The following is a 21,203-nucleotide window of genomic DNA, read 5'->3' on the forward strand; positions in this document are numbered from 1 at the left end:
TTACCTCTTTTGGGCATTTATCGATGTCCATCTCACTGGTACAAACGCAATCGAAGCATTTCGCGGGCGACTCTTCAACACGGACGTAATTCTTTCCAATCTACATTTTTCGAAATCAGTTAGAGAACATGGTAGCGCCGAGTGCTAATGGCAATATTACCGGGTAGGTCTTGTTCTGGTAATTATCCCAGCATTCGTCACACCCGCAGTAGTAGCACGGCGACTTGCAGATATCGGCAGATTCGTTGACTTTCCTTACGAAAGGCAGAGGACAGTTGATCGATGGGCATTTCTCAATGTATTCTAAAAATAACAGTGAAAATTAGAACCTGAATTCAAGAGTTTTGAATCTATACCTATAACATGATAAACATATTTTTGCTGACAAGACCAATACTTTCTGTCGATATCAAAATGTGATACACTTCAAATACAACTTTTAATCAATTTCAGTAATCTATATTAGATATATATCATTTCGATATTTCTACAAGATCATAATTAATCTTCTGAGTCTTGAAATGCTGGAATCACCAAAACAACTCACCACATTCATTCTGGTCACATCCACACGTATCCTTGACCACTTGCGACACAAATTGACATTCGCCACATTCGGAAGGTTTCTGGCAAATGTCAATGGGCACCGGGCAGTTGGTGTCTTCGGAACCGTTTACGCATCGTTGCCAACATCCGCTCGCGCCGACGAATTCATCGCCAATCTAATTAGAATAAAGTCAATTGAGGTAAATTGGTTTCATTGATTGCCAGCCCGCTCTTTGGATATTGAATATTTCAGTCCATAAAATAGGTTCATAAGCTGTACCACACCATTTGATATCGGCATATATTGTCGCCACAGGGGGTCAGTAATTCAGTACTTCTAGTTTTATTGGTTACACAAGTAGGTTTTGCCTACAGTGGTTATGTTTTAGACGAATTCCACTTGTACTGTAACGGTGATTTTTTACACGGCACATTTTGTAAAGTAGAAAGTAGCGTGGGGACAGGTTTGCATCCTTGTATGCGAGAAACTGCCATAAAAACTGCGTGAAATAGCTCTTGTGTTCCACTAACTGAATATGCATCTGAAATTTGCACTAATTTGTACAGTCACCAGTCATTTTGCGTTACTCGCAAATACAAATCTTGCTGTTTCGGAGGTAGTCACCACCAGTGAACTGCTAAAAGTGTCCAACCCCTCGACCAAATTTACTTTATGACAATACTTAATTTGACGTGTCTTTGAAATCGCTACTTCTTCTTGCCTTTGAAAGCGAAGCTAACTACATTAACCACCCCTGATTACCGTTACATATAAGACTGGCTATTGTAGAGAGCCAAAATTTAAATGTATGACAATGGGAACTTCACTGGTAATATACTTATATACGATGATTGAGCCAGGTTTACAATTCACTTACCTCATAAACCTTGACTTTTCCGTCGATTGTGACTCTGCAGGCGCTGTGGCAAACTGAAAATAAGGTCGTAGTGTTTTTAACACTGCCGCACTGTTACTCTTTAGTTCATTGCACTGTCACTAAATCCGCCAAGATTGCGATATTTTGATACTTGAGGAATATACGCCGATAACACTCACCACACTCGTGGATTTCGCAACAGTCGGTCGAATCCATGGTAAGGAACGACAATCTTTCGTTGTATCCGCATTCCGGCGTCGGCGCGCAAGTGATGTTTTCGTAGTTTCTCGTCTCAAAGCATCCGTTCGAATCTCGGGTCATTCTCTCGCACGAGAACTTCATGCATTTCTTGGTCCACTTGTCGCCGATCTATTCATAATATATACGGAGGCTAATGGAACGAATTGCTTTAAGGATTTTGTCTGAGTATTACCAATTTCAGGCTCTTGACGTTGAGTTCGTTGTAATCGTAGCAGCAATCGCATTCTGCAAAGTGATATAGCATCGTAAAATGGCAAATTCAAGCATTCAAATTCGTATTTGATAAGCGTTAAGAGCAGGATTTTGCAGATTTCTGACATAGCTAGACTGAATTGAGAATCTTTAAGGCGTGAAACACTGGAGTGTAAGATTTTTGCAAAGTTTTTCACTAAAATCTCAGAAAAAAAGGTCTTAAATGATTTTACCATAGTCTATGTTGCTTACGTAACAAGAGCTGGTGATTAAAATTTTAATTCAATATTCCCGGTGCCACCACATACCTGTATCAAGGCAGATGATACAAATAACGTCTGGCACGATTGGCAGACAGTATATCAGACAGTATCGACAAGCCAGAAAAATGCAGAAGAATTCTAAAGTATCTTAATGCACTCTAAATTGGTTACTTAATAAGTATGGTGATCCAAATTTCAATTTATTACTCCCGCTGCCATCACATATCTGGATCAAGCAGACAATATTAGTATGGTCACAGAGGCTGAGAGTATATCAGATAGAACTTTCAAAAAGTCAGAGACATTATTTTGATAACCCTCAGTTTTAAAAGGGAAAGCCGAGTGTTGCTCATACTGATATAACATACCGCATTCTCCCCATGGACAGCAATCTCCCGGACGGGTCTTGTTAACCCAGACGAATCCGGGTTCGCATGTTGGCGATGGGCCAGTAGTGCACGGCGCTTGGATTCTTGTCACGACCGGGCATTCGGTCGGGTCAAGCTTTTCCAGATTGTCGACGCAGGTGTCCGTGTAACAGCAATTCGATTCTTCCTCGTCTTTGCACCATTCGTTAACCTCACCAGGCTAAACGGAAAAAAAATGATTCTCAAAATGTGAATATAATACGGGCACGTGATAACATTACCAGGATGTGTGGCATCAGAGTCCATTCTCCATTTTCTTTGATGGTGCATGTCTCGCACACTGAAATGCAAGGCAAAAGAAAAATCAGCAAGCCTTCAATGTATCCCTATTTGTCTAACTATAATATGTCACATACCTCCAAATATATACCCACTACTTTCATCATATTAAGTGTAATCACTAGGGCTAGGCTAAATCAAGCAATATGTATCACGAATCATGTTTCTCAATGTTGAGCTATGGCTATCTGGGTATAGTACATGGAGATTATATATTACTGCACTTAGCTTTATACACAATCTAATTGCAAATTTGAGTAGGATACCGATTGCATTCACGATATAATCAGAGAGTACTCACGGCAATAATATTCCTCAGGACAGCAGTCGTCACCAGTCGGTCTGATTTTGAGTACTTCATGTTCCTTGCAGTTGACTTCCTCAATGTTTTGCGCGCACGGTACACGACTTTCTCTCTGCATATTTCAAAGGAACCGTGCGTTTTTAAAGGATCAAGATGATATTTTGGTCGATCTACCTGGATGAAGCATTGCGGTTCTGTGGCGAAGGGGTGATTCTCGCAGTTGTATTCCACGCAATATGTTTTGGCGCCTCTTTCCGGTGTCGGGAGTACTCTGAAGTGTAACGGGGGCATGAATGGAAATATAAATTATAAATTGTCATTACAGAGGAAATAAATTCTTAATGTTGCTTTTTGAAGATATATCTCTCTGTTTTGTAAATCGATACTTTATTTTGTATCTCAAACACTACTGAATTAAAATACTTTTGACACCAAGGATATCACTAGGAGAAGGATTTAACTTGAAACAAACCATAGCTAAAAATGCTTACGGGAACACTTTTCTCCATGCCTTATCTTCCGGTGTTTTTCCCGCATCGCACGAATCGTTTCGTTCTTTGCAAGCTAGAATTGAAATTTCACATTGAAATCATTGTACACGTTGACCAAGCCTATATCGGGAACATTTTCAATCTGTTGTTTTTATGCAACACATACACTTAGATAAGAGATGAGTATAGTTTGGGATTTCACAAAAATAAATTTAATGATTTTGGCAAGATTAGGATCGGATACATCCTATTTTTAAAGCAAGATTTCAATTTAGAATAGGACATGATAATTTACAATTCTCATGTGACTATTCAATAAAGTTTCCGTCATTATCGGATATGTGCAATGTGCATAGATTGAAATTGATGCATCTCTAATCCAGAACATCTCAATATCATCCACATGCAATTCCGAGAAAAAATCATCCTACTATTTTCGCATTCACGGCAGTTCTTGCACGCAGCTGTGGTAGAGTTCCAGCACGATTGGTCGTAGTATCTGTCATCGTACGGCGGGATCGGGTATTCGTCGCACTCATACAGTTCAATGGTTCCATTGTAGCAAAGATCACCGGTGGTGTCAGCCGCGCACCATTCAACGAGGCAAGAGTCAGTCTCGTGTGGGAAATAGACAGTTTGACCAGGCTGAAATTTGACAATGTATGAATTGGTTTGCTATTGATGAATAAATGTAAATTCGCGAAAACCAACCTCAACTCGCAATACAGCGCCTGAAGGTGTCTTACAGAGATCACACTTTTCTGCAATAAGGATGTTTCGAAGTTAGAGCACATCCGACCCATTTTTCAACATGGAAATAACCAGAGTTGCCATCGACATATATAAAAAATAAGGATAGCCAAACAATAAGCAGGTGAAAAGGCTCATCGCACCCTCATTGCCGATAATAGGTGGAAAATAAGGACACAAGTCAAATATACAGAAAAATCTAGCGAACAAGTACGGTATGGCAACCCTGGATATAACGAGACCTACCGCAAGAGTGGCACATATTTTCCCGCGAGAACCACGTACACTTTGAGTTCCTTTCGGTTTCGAGAATGCATTTCTGCGTCATCTCATCGAGAATGTAGCCCTGAAACGTTTTTTCATGTTGAAACAAAGACGTTAAGACAAAAACGCGGTATTTCGACTTACGGATGGACACTTGGGGAAGCACCCTTCAACACACCATTGCGTGTCAACAGGTTGAAGGCAGTCGCAGCATGTGTCGGTGATGCAAGTGGCACAAGGTCGGTAGTGCCAGAGGCAGATGTCTTCGTTGTCATTATACTGTTCGCACATGATCGCTGAAAAAGCATTTGTATTTCACCAGTGAAATCAACTAATATCTATTGTGACAAGCACTCGTATCCGAAGAGAAAATTCAACGGATTTACGACACTATTTCATTGGCGTTGGTTGAGAATATAATAGTATTTAGTCATGAGGAAGTATTTCTATTTAGGTTTCACACCAAGTAGTTGCAAATTATCTCCAGGACAACCACCTCTGGTTGTCCAGCTACCGCAATGTCTTCGTATTAACATGTTATATTAGATAATTCGCACTCAAAAAAGCACGCAACCATCAAGCTAAGCAATATTGAGAAGTTGCTAAACATGTTGCATTATATGTAATAGTTCATGGGGAGGGGTGACAAACCAAACACCAGTCGAATCAAAAATTAACTTACGGCATAGACTGTTGGTTCTCCATTCGATGGCTACCCCCTTGTTGGAGCAAGTGTGTGCGTAGTGAGCAATCGCCGTACAGAGGCATTCACAGTCACCACCGTTATCGCACCCGCACGTATCGTACACGCAGATGTCAAAATATTCCTGCGGGTTCACCTAAAATTGCCAAAAACCTCAATGTAAATTTTCTTTCTCGCAATGTCCAGCAGTAAAGATTCATACCACTGAATGACAGGCTGCGAATGGGCCTTCGGAGTCGAGGATGGTGTGGCACTTTTTGTTGGCCCAGTCTTTTCTGGATGCGTCCGAGCACGTAGCGTTGGCTTGTGTTTCGAAGGTTGTATCGGGACACAATGCTCTTTGTCCGGTGAACTGGAAATGTAGATAGCAGATATGACACAAGCAGTGAGAGTAGACATGGTGAAATTATGACAGGTTACCCATTAGATTACATTGATTTATTGTAATTGCCCCAATTTACCTAGTACTGAGTAGTCAATGGACACTAGGTAGAGGCAGGGTTGTAATGACTCGAGTCACGATTTTTTGGTGACTCGACTTGACTCGAGTCATTTTTTCAAATGTGTAAATGACTCGACTCGAGTCAATTTGTGTATTGACTCGACTTGTACTCCAGTCATTGTGCATGACTCGAACTAAATCATATGACTCGAGACTGGGGCGGACAAGAGTCCAAGACAGACATATTGCAACTTCGAAGAATAGTAATAAAGTCACCGTATTACTGATATTTCGTCTATCAGTCCCGATACTTGCAAAATAGGGCAGCGTAATTCCTAGTTACCTTCCAGCTGTTTCCAAATTCGAGTACGTTCTTGGTTTTCAAACCAGTCGATTGCATCAGGTCATTTTCGTCGACGCCGTCAAAGTTTCCACACAGACCGCACGTCGTTCTCTAGGAGCCAAAAGAATCATTATTATCAACAAAAAGGCCATTGCATTCATTTTGGATATCCACCTGGAATTCTTCGGTGAGACGGATGTAGACTCTTGTGCCGTTGTCCCACAAGACGGTCATGCCGATGCAGGTGTCGATCACGGTGAAGATACCTTTCTGTTTGATGGTGAATGTTTCCGCGACGCTGTGATCGGTGTCGCCAGTCACGCCGCCAGCATTGATTTGACGAGACTTCTCTCCTCCGATCTTCTCGATGATGGCTTCTTTGCCTCGTTGCAGAATGATACGTTGATTCTGAATGATACAGTTGCAGGTATGCCACAGAGATTAGCAATGGGCATTGCTCAGTGAGCAACAAATACGGTATCACAAAGTTCAAAATTGTGGGAAGGGGTGAAAACTACCGATTTCAAAGAATTTTAAATATATGTGCGGTAAAATCAAGTGATTACAATTTTGGATATCGTGGCAACACACAACCACAATCCATTAACCGGGAAAAACAACTTTTATGCGGAATGCAACAATATTTATAAACCATTATGACATCACGTCGTCATTGTGACATCACAAACGTAAGTGACGTCACACCGTTAAAATTGGATATTTATATGTACTCCGAAAAATGTTGATTTATTGATGAATTAAATTTTAGTAAAAATTTAACCTTGACCGAGATGATGATCGATTTCGAGCAGGCCATTCCAGCGGTACCACATCGTTCGTTACTGGTTACTACGCTGAAGAGACCTTGTCGCGGGTTGTTGGGGCAATAATCCTGAAAAAACGGATCGTTCGGTTCATTATATGCGATCTAAAGAATTGCGATATTCGTACGGTTGCCAGAATGTATTCGCAGTCGCCCTCGTAGTCATATCTGAGTCCGTCGAATGATTTGTAATGCGACGCTCCCACAGCCCAGCATGTTCTCGGGCAAACGAGATCCGTGCGCTTGAATTCGCCGCCGGAACAGGTACTGTAATCAATGCATTGGAATTACATGCTGAAATGTCAGGAATGAAGTTGCAACGAAAATTGAGTTGCTCTGGTGTTAATGCTTATATGGCAACATCCAATTACCGTATTCCACAATAATATTTGAACAGCTTCTTGGAGGTGCAGAACTTCAATATACAATTGAATAGTATATTCATATTATTGAATAGTATATTCATATTGAAATGAACCCGAATATTTTCGGCTGACACTCGTCAGGGGTAATCGTCAGCAACTAGTAGCCTAGAGAATTCGAAAGAACAGCGTATATCAACAATCGTAACACAAAATATGACGTCACCAGCACGAAATGTCGAATACGAGAGCGTTCAATGTACTATTTTAGATGATACACGAACTCTTTTTGTTGACAGAGCCTTGGCTGGTGTATTTTGATAAAAGTCGACTCCAAGGCACACCAATGAAAGTAGTTGCTGACGATTACCGCTGACGAGCGTCAGCCGAAACTATTCGGGTTCATTTCAATATGAATATACTATTCAACAATAATATTTGGCTGTATCGATTCCTTCATATTTTCACTGGTGAAATATAACCAAAGTATATCATCACCGGACATACAACCTCGTCGAAATCGTTATGTGCAATAGGCCATTTCGTGCAACCATAATCGCCGATTTAAAACGTTCGAAATTGCACGCACCGTACGCAAGTATTACGTCCGGGTTATGCAACACAAAGCATTAATCAACGCCTACACTCCTACATGCATTGAAATTCACCTTGCGCCATTAACGTAAGGGCGTGGCGCATTACCGCATAATTCACATCAACGGCGCTTGATACAGGCGCACAACTAAAATAGATCGGTCAATGGCATCTCCACGACCTCAATGATAATGAACATAATGTTGAATAGGTCGAGAATGTTAATTAATCGGCTTAGACGTACGGTCGCAGAGTGACTGATGTATCATGTATGGATGTGAAAGCTAATTGCGGGAAACTTGCGTATGGCTTGTGTTGTGCAATTTACCGATGGCTGCGGATCATCAAGCCTTTACTGATCAAACAGCGTGCAAAGTGGAAAGGGTAATTCCTATACCATCGAAGGTATAAAAGAAACAGGTGGTGTTGATAACTCCTTTCAAGTTGCAACGTTTATACAATTTGAGCATTAGGACAAGTAGCCTAGCCTTGGCGCTGTGAACTGATTCATTCATTCCATCTATTGTTCTCGTCCCTAGTTCGAAACATTTAATCAACGATTGCACCATCGATATGAAACCATCTCGTCCTGGATGGTTCGGTTTCATAATCGCATTGGGCGTGTCCAGCATACCGATTCGCGGAGCCTTGCTGTATATTTCCCTATTTAAACTTACAGGCTCCCAGCACTCAAGCGTTCGGAATAATTTCTGGCTAATGTCGACAAACATGATAAACTTCGCGTACCCTTATTAACGGATGTCACAAACGTGTCTCGATTTTCAATCAGTAAGAGAGCCGCTTCAAGTAATCTCTAATGTTGGGCATTGTGATGTCATCAGCGATATCATGTCATAATTCGATAAAGTAACAAACAGTTTCCCCGTCAATTTTCTAGTTTGGCACCCTGAATTTCGTTGACGTGCTACTCAGATATTCATCATTTTAGAACACTCACACTTTGTTGCAGTCGTCCATGAAATATTGTCCGTGCTTGAAGTATTTCTCTCCGTCGAAGCAGCCACATTCCTCTTTGAGAACGCAGCTTCCGTCGTAAGATCTGTAGAATCCGGGTTTGCAAGCACATCCTGAGGGATGAATGATGTATTTAGTGAACAAGCGACCATATTTGATCTATCATATCAAGCAATCGTTTCAGTGGTTTATTCATCTGTAAGATTATTTTTGCTCACCGGTCATGCAGACACCGGCGGTGCAGAAGTCTTGCGGGTATTGACAATTTTTCTCGCATGCTGCGCCTTGGATGTCAGTCGGGTCTTCGCAGGAGTAATACTGCTCGTTTGCGCCGTTGCATGTAGTGGTCACGTCTGAAGTGAAGGAATATATATTAACTGATGAAGTGGGAAAGTGGCGAGAATGATTTTATTACATCATTGCGAATCTACGTTTCGTTTATGACCTTACAACCAGGTTTAGCGCACACTCATATTTACATTGTTTACCATGTACGTTGTCGTCTCGATAACGCCTATAGTTCGAAATGTGTGGTATGTACCGCTGTAAATACGTAATATATAATTGGACCGCTAGATTAAACGGTACAAGCCAAAAGAATAGGCTACTTATGTGTAATACTACGGCATATTAAATAAAGACAATCAACTTACTCGTTGAGATGCACTCCATAGCTCCGCCGTTGCAAGTACTGCAATATGATTAACGGGTTACTCGTTTGTATTGATTTCGATAAAAACTTAACGAAACTGGTGCAATTAGATGTCAACAGTTTTACATTGAATTCATGAGTCGATTGCTAACGCCGATATGTAAACGCTTGCTTCCACATTCTCGAAAACTAACCATTCTTTGTCTCCGATTCTCGTCGTTCCAGCCTCGTACCATTCGCCTTCGTAGAGGCACGGGCATTCATCTCTCTGTACGCATTGACCTGGGCACAAGCGAGCGTGTTCAGTGCGCTGCCGCAATTCAATAATTTACCACCCGCTACCTCTGCCATTTTCGTATTGTCCCTCTGGGCAGAAACACCCAGCGTGTACGTCGAGCAGACAATAGCCGGAGAAGGAAGAACAGGAGTTGATGCATTCGTTCGATTCGCGGTACACGAACGGCTCCTCGCACTGTACGGCTGTGAAATTCGGTAACTGATATCGACAATACGGTACGGCATTAACCCAAGATTTACTCACAGCACTCGTCTTCCAATGTCGAGACAAGGTCGAAGGCGAAGGTTTTTCGCGCTGTGCATGCGGCGTAAAATCCGGACTTCATGGAGCACGCGTGAGTAGGCCTTTGGTCGAGTAGCGGAACCAGACAGGCGTATTCTTTGCAGTCGCCGAATCGCTCGATGGAGCCGGGGCAGTCGCTGAACATGTGGATTTTGCCGCAAATGGCGGTGGTGTCGGCGTCTACGAAAAGAAAAGTACGGGGTGTTAAAGTTTATGAGTTTATACTTTATACTGTATGTATAACATTGTAAATATAAATCGTGTACTTCACCGAACTCCACCCTAGCGTTGGGTACAAATACGGCAAACGGTACTTCGTTGTACGGCATTGTGCACCAATTGCAATGGGTAAAAACGATCCCAGGGGTGGATTGGGTACTATTTTCGTGTACCCGCCTCTCACCAGTAGGCGTGAAAAGGTGACACAAGGGTACACAGTAATTGTAAACATAGCCCATGCAACACCTCTGGAATATATCTCTATAAGGAGTGGTAGTGGCGTATTTGACTCGTTATCACACATTTAGGGTTACCATACGTCCTTAATTTTTCATGTTTTTAAAAATGTCCTCTGAGGACGCCTGAATATCCACCTTTTTGGCAGTTCTTCCTCTTTTACAGCTAGGATAATGCACAGGTTCGACTGAAAATCGGCACAAATGACGCTAAATAGCAAATCCGGACGTTCGAGTGGGTAATTCGGTGGTTGATTGAAAGTGGCAACCTTTTTTAGTCAACTCCACAAATTCCCCAGCCAAAGTAGCAAAATCGGCATTTTTTTTCAGTCTTGACCAACTAACTTTGCTGATTTGATAAAAGTGTCGTCCTTTCCCGATTCCAAAATATGGTAACCCTAACACATTGGAATGAGTGTTAAAGTATAATTTGGTATCAGAAAGTGGTGATGGCCTGATTACACCTTGCAAGGTGGAAATCTGGATGCACCTATTTTCCATCCATGTATTTACAGAGTAGGCCTATATTCACCAACTTAGCTAACTATACACTTCCAAAATCCAAAGCTCGCAAACTCAATATACGATTCTGAGATTATTTTTGAAAGAAATATACTTCGACGCCGTTGTCTTGAAGACACGACGACCTTAATTTAGAACTTACCACAAGTCATTGGTGGCATTACGAATCGACTTTCGCTACATTTCTTATCGACCTTCCAGTTGTTAGCGAACACGTCTTTGGTTTTCGCCAGCGCGGAGGACTGGAGCCGGAAATCGTCGTAGGATCTTCCGTTGTAGTTGCCGGCCAGACCCATGAGCTTTCCGGAATATCCAGGCGACACTTTGACGACGATCGAGGCTACGCGGTCGTAAAGGATTTGGACGTCTTTTCCTCTGATGGTCAGCAGAACGCTGCCGACTACTTGCTGAATGTCCACCATTCCTGAATCATTCCAAAGTAAATTTGGATCAGCACAAATTTAGTGGTGCTTAGTTTGCATTGATATATCTCGAGAATGGCCAGTTGATCCAAACAGTGCTTGTGAGATAGGTCGTATTGAATGCGGTGGGATGCGACAGGTGTAATGAGTTAGTATCCAAAAAAAGAAGTTGGCGTCTCGACGAGGTGTTATAAATCATGAATTCAATGTATTGATATAACTCCTTAGAAATCATAACGACAAACTTAGCAAAATGCAAGCATATATACCATAAAATAGGCAATATTATCCTCCGAATTCGTTTTTGTAAAAATAAAATAGTCACGGGACACGTGCTGACCTTACGCAGTTTCGTGAATTGGGCGAACTTGGACATCATTTTCACGCAGTGTGTCACCATGTGTTAGAAAGCAGAAACACCCGGCCAATATAAATAATATAATCAGGCCGCGGAAGTTAGAATGACGGAGCGAATCTGGTCGTCTCAACACACTCGTATATCTGTTTCCTATAAGTTGCAATGGTCATTTATATGATTATGAACCATTCAGTATGCCCCCTCGTGAACATTAGTGCAAAATTTCCATCATTTCCAAAACAGTTTCAAACCCACTCTTACCCGAATTGATTGGCAGACTCAATTGCTTTCCATTCATGGCGATATCACCGTTTCGTCTGAGCGTGTATTCGGTCGCTTTACTTCCTTCTCTCACTCGCACGATCGGGTATTTGTAGAAAACTCCGTTGTACTAAGATTGCGGAAATTACTGATAAATACACGTAATCACGCGTATCAAAACACGTATTCTCGAACCTCTTCGAAAGCGACCAGCACTTGGAAATCTCCGTACACGTCCTGGGTGAAAACGTGAGTGCAAGTATCGAATTGTTGGAAGCGCGTTCCGTCGAACGTGATGTACAGGAAGTTACCGGTTGCCTCTGCAACTCCCGGACACGCCTTTTCGGTACATTTCCAGTGACCAGACTCGCAGATGCTGCAGAATTGGAAGTCATTGAATCTTGTGTCTTATTCATAGAGGTGTTCAAAGTATCTAGTCTTTTGTTAAAAATAGTGCTATTTTCTCACGATTTTAGTGCGACAAAAACTTGCCCTAGTCATTACTAATTATATCAATCAAAATTATCAATCAATCAATTATCATAATCAATAACTTCAAAACAATACGAAAAGTACCAACCATGTGTTGTTGCATTCCTTTGCGATAGTCTCTCCGGCGCTGAAGTACTTTCCGTTCATTTCACATTTGCATTGCTCGGCTTTCACGCAAGCACCATCTTGCAGATACGTTCCTAACGGGGGACAATGCGTGGGATTAATAAATGGAGCTGTTATATCCAGAATCGGTCAGAAATAAAGTATTTCTACTTTTCGGAGCACACAAGTAGGTTTTTCCTATTTGCACTTTTACTCCAGTGGTCATGATTTTAGATTAATTCTACTTCACAACTTTCGTTTTCTATGCAAAACTAGACCTAGAATACTCACTTGGATATCGCTACCTCTACTTGTACTTCCTTAGCAATTTACCAGGTGACTTCTACTACTACTTGAGTGCCAACGATATCTACTACAAACTCAGGTTAAATCATCGCAAATTACTCACCTTCCATGCATTGACATCCAGAAGAGCAGATGTAAGACCCGCAGCTGGACATTGTCTCTTTGCTACCGTACGCGGCGCATGTTTTTGAAGAGTCAACGCATTCGCTCCACTTCATTCCGAAAGGACAACTTTGAACTAAACAGAGAGATCGGTTTCACACTTCGTTCATACATTAAGTGGTTCGTGGCCAATGTACCGCAGTTGGTGACAGATCTCCATTCGCCCGGGTGACCGTAGCTGAGCGAGCACTGACGCGCGTATTCCGACACGACATCGCAAAGGACGTTGTCTCTGACGTTGACATCCTCCAAACACACGGTACGCAGACACAGTTTGTAATACTTGGTGGGGTCCAGGTAAGTCGTACATCCGCGGAACACCTCGCTGAGCAGAACGTTACAAATCCTGTGCGTACTCTGGAGAGAGGCAAGAAATTGTTGTTTACATATATTTTAATAGTGTTTGTGTTTTTGTTTCCGATTTAATTTAGATACTTGTCACGTTTATATTTTATGTGTCGAGACGAGAGACGAGAAATTCAACATTTAATATATCCTGGTGATGTCAACGAATTAATAACGGGATGTCGTGAGAATGCATTCCAACCACTGGTAGCAATCAAGCTAAGTTTTGTTGTGTTTGCCGTGAGAAATGAAAATAACAAGTGTTACGTATATGTGTGGATATATATATTTTATCAAACCATACACTTGCACTTTAGAATTTGGTTCAATAACTACAATACGTCGCGACGACGGTAAAAACAAATCGTTGTGACTGTGGTGTCTGTGCGTTAAATTTAACATACGTAAAATTCGGTCCATCGTTGACAGGAAGAATACGCAGCTAAGAATGCAACGCCCTTCTGTAGTCCGATAATACAACATTCCTAAACCTTGACCCTGCTTTACATTTGCCTATTTTCATGCGACTTTAAATACAATTCAGTTGTTATCCGATTTGGACTGGGATTATAACGTGATTCCAAATCGATTTTGGATTCGAATTTCGAGTTTGATCTCAAATTCGGAACAGGATTTGGATTTGAGAATCGCAATCGCTGGAGATGAAAGTTATCTTAGCGACTCACGTCCAGATTGGTGCAAACGTCAATCGGCGTTATGCGATCAACGGCCGGCGCGTCCTTGCATGTGAGAGACGCACGCTCCACGAAATCCGGCGCGTAGTTTTCTGCAATGCCGTGCAAAATATTGTTTGAAGACATCATTGACGCGTGTGTTGTTTCTTTCAGTGAAATTACCTCCGATGTCATTCTCCGAGACGCCGTCTTGGTTGCCACACACGCCACAAGTAGCGTAAGAATTGGGCACCGAGAAAGCGACCATGAGCCCGCTCATGTCATAATCGACCCGGGCTTCTCGGTCATAGGTCACAGTGAAGAAGCCGTTTTCTTGGGAAATGTCGAAGTTGTTTTTGGAATACGGCGCGGTTCTGGATGAAATGGATATTCAACGAATTATATAAGCTATGACGATGTAAGTTTAGAGAATTTCTATGCCCTTACACTTGAGCTCCATCGACGGTGATGGTATCACTGATGACGATTTCGGTTTTACCTTGCGTTACACGCAGTTGGGAAATTTTCGAGTCATCATCGCGTGTAATCCAGGCCTAGAGAAAATCAGAATACGCATTACATTGATCTGAAATAAAAAGATTTATAAGAAAGAACGATAGAGAAAAGATACATACAAGAGTGGGATCGCAGCTAGAGTCGTGATATATCAACCATTATCTCTGTTGAATTACCATGAATCCATCAGTTTCTTTGCACAGACCGACTGCCAGAACCTCGCACCGTCCTTGGAAATCGGGGAGCGCACCATCAAGCGTAAGCACGGTGCCTTTGCCGAATGTGAGACAGGTGTTCGAAGACGATCTGGAAGCAGTGCCCCATTGCGTTTGCGGTACCGCGGGGTTGTACTGGTACAAGGCTGCGGCGAGAAGGAATGTTATTTACAGATGGCTCAAAAATGAATTGAAATATAAAATAGGATACGTACTGTATTTGCACCCTACGCCTGCCCGCTCGCTGCCGCAACGCGTGTCATCTTGTATGATCGTCGGTGGCCTAATCACGGTGTTCATCATGTCATCCCCGGATCCTTCATTGCTTGTAGAGTAGCTAAAAGAGCTGGATGAGCTAGATGAGAAACCGCTCGAACTTGATGAGCTAGACGAGGATGAATAGCTCGTAAACGATGAAGAACTATCGTCAAATGAGACGCTGAGGAATAAGGAATATTATTTAGCGGATTCCAAAAGACTAGGTGCGTAAAATCCTTACCTGAAGTATCCCAGAGTACCATGGGTAAGGCCTAAAAGATGAGTTCAAAGTGTTAGTATATAGGAATATTTAAAACCACGAAACTCTTACCCAAAAGGACCAGACACAGCAACTTCATGATGAGTGGTGAAAATAATACAATCTCCTAAACGTCTTTCACCACGTCTTTTGGGGAATGAGAAATATCCAATGGATGGCGATTTATGTATATCGCTCGATACTTTGGAAATTGGTGATATTGGGTTGGGCATAATCATTCAATTTACCATGAAAGACAATCTCGCTGATGTTTGAAGCAATAAAGTATAAACGAAAGGCGACCTTCCGTTAATTAGCCACACCTCTTGTCACAGTCTAGGGTGAATTGACTTCGAAAGAGTTAATCATCATCGGGTACTGAACTGCGTCAGGCCATTTCCATTATGAAGCATAGCTTCAATGCTACAGCTGAGAACCACTTATTCAGTTATTTTTAGCATTTGGCAATTATGCAGCCTTGAAAGGCCTACTCGTCTAATCCAGACTTGGTCACAGATTTGTGCGTGACACAGTTATTATGTATAATATCTCGATAGCCAATGTCGGGAAATGAAACAGGGAAAGAATAAATTAGAAATATAACAATGTGTTCACTGAAAAACGTGTTCACACTGAAAAAACGTGCGTTATTAGAAATGCTGGACAATGCATATCCACGCATGTTTGAGTGGTTACCAGTGAATTCGGCATTTGCTGAATATTCATATGTCTTTCACAAATTCACGATCACTTTCAATGAAGGATTCATTATCTGATTTACAGGTCTACGATATTGATACATTGCTTTTATGATTATAAGTTATTGCATGAGCCATCAGTTCGCTCCGGGTAATTAGTATATGCAATATAAAATGCAGTGTACCGTCAAAGTAGGGCTATACAACTGACATGACTATCCTACATATACACCAATGGTTCTTAAACTTTTTTGGTCGCGACCCAAATCTGAGTTTCTGAGAGTGGCATCTCGCGACCCAAAACCTCTATCAGTATGCTACACGTTCTTATGCGATTGTATGATATAGCAAACGCGTAGATGACAGTTGTATGCAACGCAGCTCTACGAAAAAATTTTGTCGCAGGTGTTTGAAAATTGGGGTGCATAATTTTCCTCTGCGGGTCGCATATCTACTACTGTCTCACATTGCGAGGACATGACTGTGCTCTATCGACCGGACATATAAATATCGAAAATTTATTAGGCCAGCTGGCGACGGTAATTTTTGGCCATCACCGCAGACCTTGTTGACACCTGGTGTTGCAGCGACCCAAAGTTATACCCTACGCCAGGGGTCGCAACCTTTTGGTAGTCACGGGCCAAATTTCGAGTGTACAACTTTTTCGCGGGCCGGAATTTTTCATAATACTATATTTTATGCTCACTTCGGTATATTATCACACATTGCTGCAATCTCAATCATACCATTAACAAAACACATTTATTTACACTTCAACACCGCAAAATAAATGTGACAATTGACGCAGCTTGCTTTGTGAAAAATTTTCAACTTCTGGTAACAAGTCAGATGAAGCAGGAATCTGACCATATTTTAAATGGGCGTCCGAAATGGTGATCTTAGCTTGCTCTTCGTGAATTTCATTTTTGAAAACTATTGTTTACATGCGTACGTGCAACCAAATATTGATGCAATTTCTTTTGCATTGTTGGTCAAGCTGGGATAAAGACCAATTTCAAGAAGGTACTCTTCGTAAAGTCATGCAGCGACATGCTCTTTGTGTGAAATTTGTCATTCAATTCAACTGCATCGCATTTCAAAACGGCCCATTGGAAATTTTCAGGCAATGGTATTGGCGTCCACATTAAACGGAGTAGGCTACTGAATAGTCGGAATTTATTTTGTAGAGAAGGAATTTAGGAAAAGCGGGAAATATTCAGTAATTAAATTTCGTATCACAGTTACAAATGTAGTGTTGGTACTAGGTTTTCTCTCCTCCAGTATAGAAACGTGAGCATAATTTCTTTGTATTGTTGACACTCCCAGGGTCGCAGATTTGTTTCGAATGCGCCTCAACATCTCATGTATGCAGCTGTTTTCCCCGAAGTTGCAAATTCAATTTGTTCAGATGTGACGTTAAATGTACAAAGAAAACAAGATTAGATAACCATTTTCGATTAGAAGGTTATGAGTCGGCGATATTGATATTTTCGAGGAAAGTTGCTAATTCATTTCTCGGTTCGTACACTCGTGCAAGCATAGCTGCTCGACTTAATGCGCCAACATAGCAGATATACAGGACATCACCATATTAATTCTCTGCTTCTAATATTATCTGGCGTAAATGTTGGTGATTCAGTTTGTGAGACCAAATCATATAAACAGTTTTCATTATTGTGGCCAAAACACTATTCAGGTTTGTTGTCTTGGCGCACAATGCCTTCTGGTGAATTTAACTATAAATAACTAACCTGCAGAGGCTAGTTATCTATAATTAAACAGTATAAGTTTGAGATTTTGTCATTGCGCCTGAGATGTTCCAAGCGTTTTTGGCGGGGGGCATAGCGTACAGTGGTGACGATAAGCGCCTACCAATCTGGCGGCCCGGCACGATTCCCGTCGGAGGTTTATCTGGGCTCCTCTTCCCCCGCCGTCGTCGTTCTTATTACGACAAAAAAGCCAAGAAAAATACCCGAGAGAAGAAAGAAAGCACTTACTAGCTATGGAAAGAACTAGTAGGAACGGCCGCGGTTTCAAGAAGATCAACATCGAAAAGAACTGTGACATCGGGCACTCTAGGCCGAGGTGGAAGTTAGAATGATAGGATTGCAACTGCGTGTCGTTGGACATCCTCCTATCTGTTCATGACATCGCATTGTGTCTTATCGCATTGCACATTGTGTATGACTTTTTCAGATGAAAAATATAACTCAACGATTGATTGATTGATTGATTCCAGCAAGCAGACGATAAGGACACCTTTAGTTGTCACACCCCATCAGAGTGGTAAACCCTTTAACAAGTATGGTACACCTTCGGTTGCGAGATACACCCGATTGATAAGTAGCCTACTGATGTAGTCTACTCTACAGACAATCTCCATCTCCTACTTCAACCACCTTCGTTTTATGGCGTAACAATAGACTAATACAATGTAGGCTACTTATATCGTAGCATTGCCGCATTCTTTCCAAGCAGTGCTGCACTGCAGATTGAAACTCATTATGAAACGGCGGGCCGTATTCTTGTGATAACTAATTATGATGTCGCGGGCCGGACGATTTCGCTTGGCGGGCCGGATCCGGCCCGCGGGCCGTAGGTTGCCGACCCTTGCCCTACGCGGCCCATGTTTGGATCGCCACCCGAACCAATACTATACACCAGGGGTGTCAAACTCTACTGACGTCGCGGGCCGTATTCAAAACTTTATATCGCTCGCGAGCCGCACCAGCCAAATGACGTTATTCATTTTGAATACTTAATCAGTAGGCCTATAATACATCATAATACGGAAAATGGTGGTCCTATTCTAACTTCACGTTTATTAGCCAACAATGGAATTGGGGAAAATACGATTGGGCGGCAGAACACTGTTATAAACCGAGGAAATATTGGCTCAGACGATGATATAAGTTGCAGAGATGAGCATGGATTAGGATTAGGTTTTGAAAAAACAGGATTTGTGAAATTTTGTCGGATTTGGATTGGATTTGGATTAGACATTTTTTTCGGAACGGATTAGGATTTGGATTGGATTTACCTATTTGCTGGGAGATTGAAATGTCGTGTGGCGAATGGCGACAAACTTTATTCAGATCAGTTATTAATGTACTTATAGTTACTAAGTTATCTTGAATCAAGTGAATCGTTGGTTGTGAAAGAAAATTTTCGAATCCCTCCATTACATAAATTAGTATTTTTTCTGAATTTCCAGTTGGAATCGGATTAGGATTGGACATGGACTTGAATATGAAAAAGGTATGGATTAGATTTTGGATTTGAAGGTTCGGATTTGGATTGGATTAGGACATCGAAATTTCAAATCCGCTAATCTCTGATAAGTTGGCATGTTTCTATTCTTCCTTTGTTTTAGTCGTATACTGGCGCCAACCCGGCGCATGCGTTGTGAGAAACATAAAAGATTTACCTATAAACTAAACACGGACGTTGGAATCTACTTCATATTAGTATTATATTGCGATTCTGGTTTCTCTTGAGGCCGGAGACCTTTTGAGGCAGAAGTGATTATATTCTGTAATTCTTCATGTAACCTGCGTATAATATGGTTTCGCATTGGCGTTTTCGCTTCTGTGAATAAAACTCGTTTTTAGTCAATATTTCCGTAAAACTCTTCAGCTCAATATGCACTCTTTTGCCTTCTCGGAATTGGGTGTCAATGTCAGTATATTACTAACCTACGTAGGTTAGTAATCTAGAAAGCCAGCCACTTGCTCCTAATGGCAGTGGCGGCTCGTGACAATATCAGGTGGTGGGGCAAGGGCTGCGAGCGACTTTTATCAACATGACGTCACAATGGCGTTTTCCAACGTAAAAAAGTAACTTTATGATGCTCACATGAATTTCCCGACAACAGTGATTTTAACGTAGGTGCCGCGAGGTTTGCCGGTGAGCCGTGACTTGAAGTGTGGTAACAAATGTTTTATTCATTTATTTTTTAACAAAGGATTATTTTACAAAATGTACGTGAACTAAGAATCGTCCCTATGCCACGAATCAAGTATCAGGTCATCCTTAGTAGCATGCGTTATGATTTCATGGTATAGTTATAGATTACGCAAATCGATAGACCCTAATTTTTCTAAGCCCGTCCGAAAGTGTTTCGTACACGATCCTGGTGTGTTACGACCACTGAGCTGGTGGTTACGACCAGAGATGGGCGGATTCCAAAATTTCGGGATCCGAATCCATCCGGATCCGGCTGGCAATTGGAAATTCATAGTCCAAAGAAATCCGGCTGGTGAATGTCCAGTTCGGAATCCGAAAAAATCCTGCCAGAACAATGCTAATTAATCATATCACAGCAAAAAAATCCGGCTAAAATCCGACCGTCACCCCAAATTCAAAATCCGGATCCAGTCCGGCCAGGTAAAAAAACATTGAAATCCTGCTCCGGCTCCTGAACCGGACTGTGGCCATCTCTGGTTACGACCAGGTGATAATAGGCAACCAAAACGTAGGCACCCGGCGTACGATTGCATCAATAGACTGGACAACTTCTAGACCTCTCATTTTCGCTCTAAAGACAACTGCGTAAACTACGTACGGAGCAAAGATTCAATACTATTCATGTTCGCACTTGACTTGACCTGACTCATTCCAATGACTAGAACTCGAGAGATTGCGTAAGCCTAACTGGAAAGGTCAACGAGTTCGGACACATACGCAATTGTTATCTCATAGATTGGGCCTGTCATATTGAATCCAGAACATCAATTTGAATGGTCTTTGAAGAACTAAGGACAGCAGCCTCGGAACTTCGGTCTCGGAACATCATAGGACATTTTGGCCTTGAAACTGGAGACCGTGACACAACACATACGGCTTACAGTCTATAAGTCTGCTGCGAAATCGCCGTTGGAAAATATACTAATCAATAAATACATGAATAAAAGCCGTAACTTAGTATACTGTTACAAGAAATCATCGAGAAGTAGCATACGCAATCTCATAACCCATTCCGGTATGGTACACTGTCAAAATCAATACAAACAGACGAACACCGAA

General features: G+C 41.8%; 1 protein-coding gene across 1 annotated transcript in view; it reads right to left on the reverse strand.

Annotated features, from left to right (window-relative positions):
* The window catches only part of LOC145444206 (uncharacterized), a 44,980-nt gene extending 29,283 nt beyond the window's left edge, over nt 1-15,697 (reverse strand). The window contains exons 1-40 of the mRNA XM_080322141.1: nt 15,553-15,697; nt 15,463-15,493; nt 15,179-15,402; nt 14,925-15,109; nt 14,680-14,786; nt 14,416-14,606; nt 14,245-14,345; nt 13,351-13,570; nt 13,155-13,289; nt 12,729-12,840; nt 12,344-12,524; nt 12,149-12,278; nt 11,250-11,531; nt 10,092-10,310; nt 9,893-10,030; nt 9,745-9,832; nt 9,552-9,589; nt 9,117-9,251; nt 8,882-9,011; nt 7,096-7,234; nt 6,926-7,036; nt 6,319-6,552; nt 6,145-6,255; nt 5,562-5,711; nt 5,339-5,495; nt 4,801-4,952; nt 4,639-4,738; nt 4,354-4,403; nt 4,074-4,287; nt 3,643-3,715; nt 3,326-3,422; nt 3,149-3,263; nt 2,790-2,848; nt 2,509-2,728; nt 1,858-1,910; nt 1,604-1,793; nt 1,425-1,477; nt 548-722; nt 161-303; nt 5-100 (exon numbers count right to left, since the gene is read on the reverse strand). Of these exons, the coding sequence (XP_080178267.1) occupies nt 5-100; nt 161-303; nt 548-722; nt 1,425-1,477; nt 1,604-1,793; nt 1,858-1,910; nt 2,509-2,728; nt 2,790-2,848; nt 3,149-3,263; nt 3,326-3,422; nt 3,643-3,715; nt 4,074-4,287; nt 4,354-4,403; nt 4,639-4,738; nt 4,801-4,952; nt 5,339-5,495; nt 5,562-5,711; nt 6,145-6,255; nt 6,319-6,552; nt 6,926-7,036; nt 7,096-7,234; nt 8,882-9,011; nt 9,117-9,251; nt 9,552-9,589; nt 9,745-9,832; nt 9,893-10,030; nt 10,092-10,310; nt 11,250-11,531; nt 12,149-12,278; nt 12,344-12,524; nt 12,729-12,840; nt 13,155-13,289; nt 13,351-13,570; nt 14,245-14,345; nt 14,416-14,606; nt 14,680-14,786; nt 14,925-15,109; nt 15,179-15,402; nt 15,463-15,493; nt 15,553-15,580 (5,367 nt within the window). The 5' untranslated portion in view covers nt 15,581-15,697. The remainder of the gene's footprint in view (nt 1-4; nt 101-160; nt 304-547; nt 723-1,424; nt 1,478-1,603; nt 1,794-1,857; nt 1,911-2,508; nt 2,729-2,789; nt 2,849-3,148; nt 3,264-3,325; nt 3,423-3,642; nt 3,716-4,073; nt 4,288-4,353; nt 4,404-4,638; nt 4,739-4,800; nt 4,953-5,338; nt 5,496-5,561; nt 5,712-6,144; nt 6,256-6,318; nt 6,553-6,925; nt 7,037-7,095; nt 7,235-8,881; nt 9,012-9,116; nt 9,252-9,551; nt 9,590-9,744; nt 9,833-9,892; nt 10,031-10,091; nt 10,311-11,249; nt 11,532-12,148; nt 12,279-12,343; nt 12,525-12,728; nt 12,841-13,154; nt 13,290-13,350; nt 13,571-14,244; nt 14,346-14,415; nt 14,607-14,679; nt 14,787-14,924; nt 15,110-15,178; nt 15,403-15,462; nt 15,494-15,552) is intronic.
* Between the last annotated feature and the right edge of the window lie 5,506 nt (nt 15,698-21,203).

The sequence above is a fragment of the Botryllus schlosseri genome, chromosome 8 (assembly GCF_051294905.1).
Source record: "Botryllus schlosseri isolate E-star chromosome 8, Bs_hap1, whole genome shotgun sequence".
Classification (NCBI taxonomy): Eukaryota; Metazoa; Chordata; class Ascidiacea; order Stolidobranchia; family Styelidae; genus Botryllus; species Botryllus schlosseri.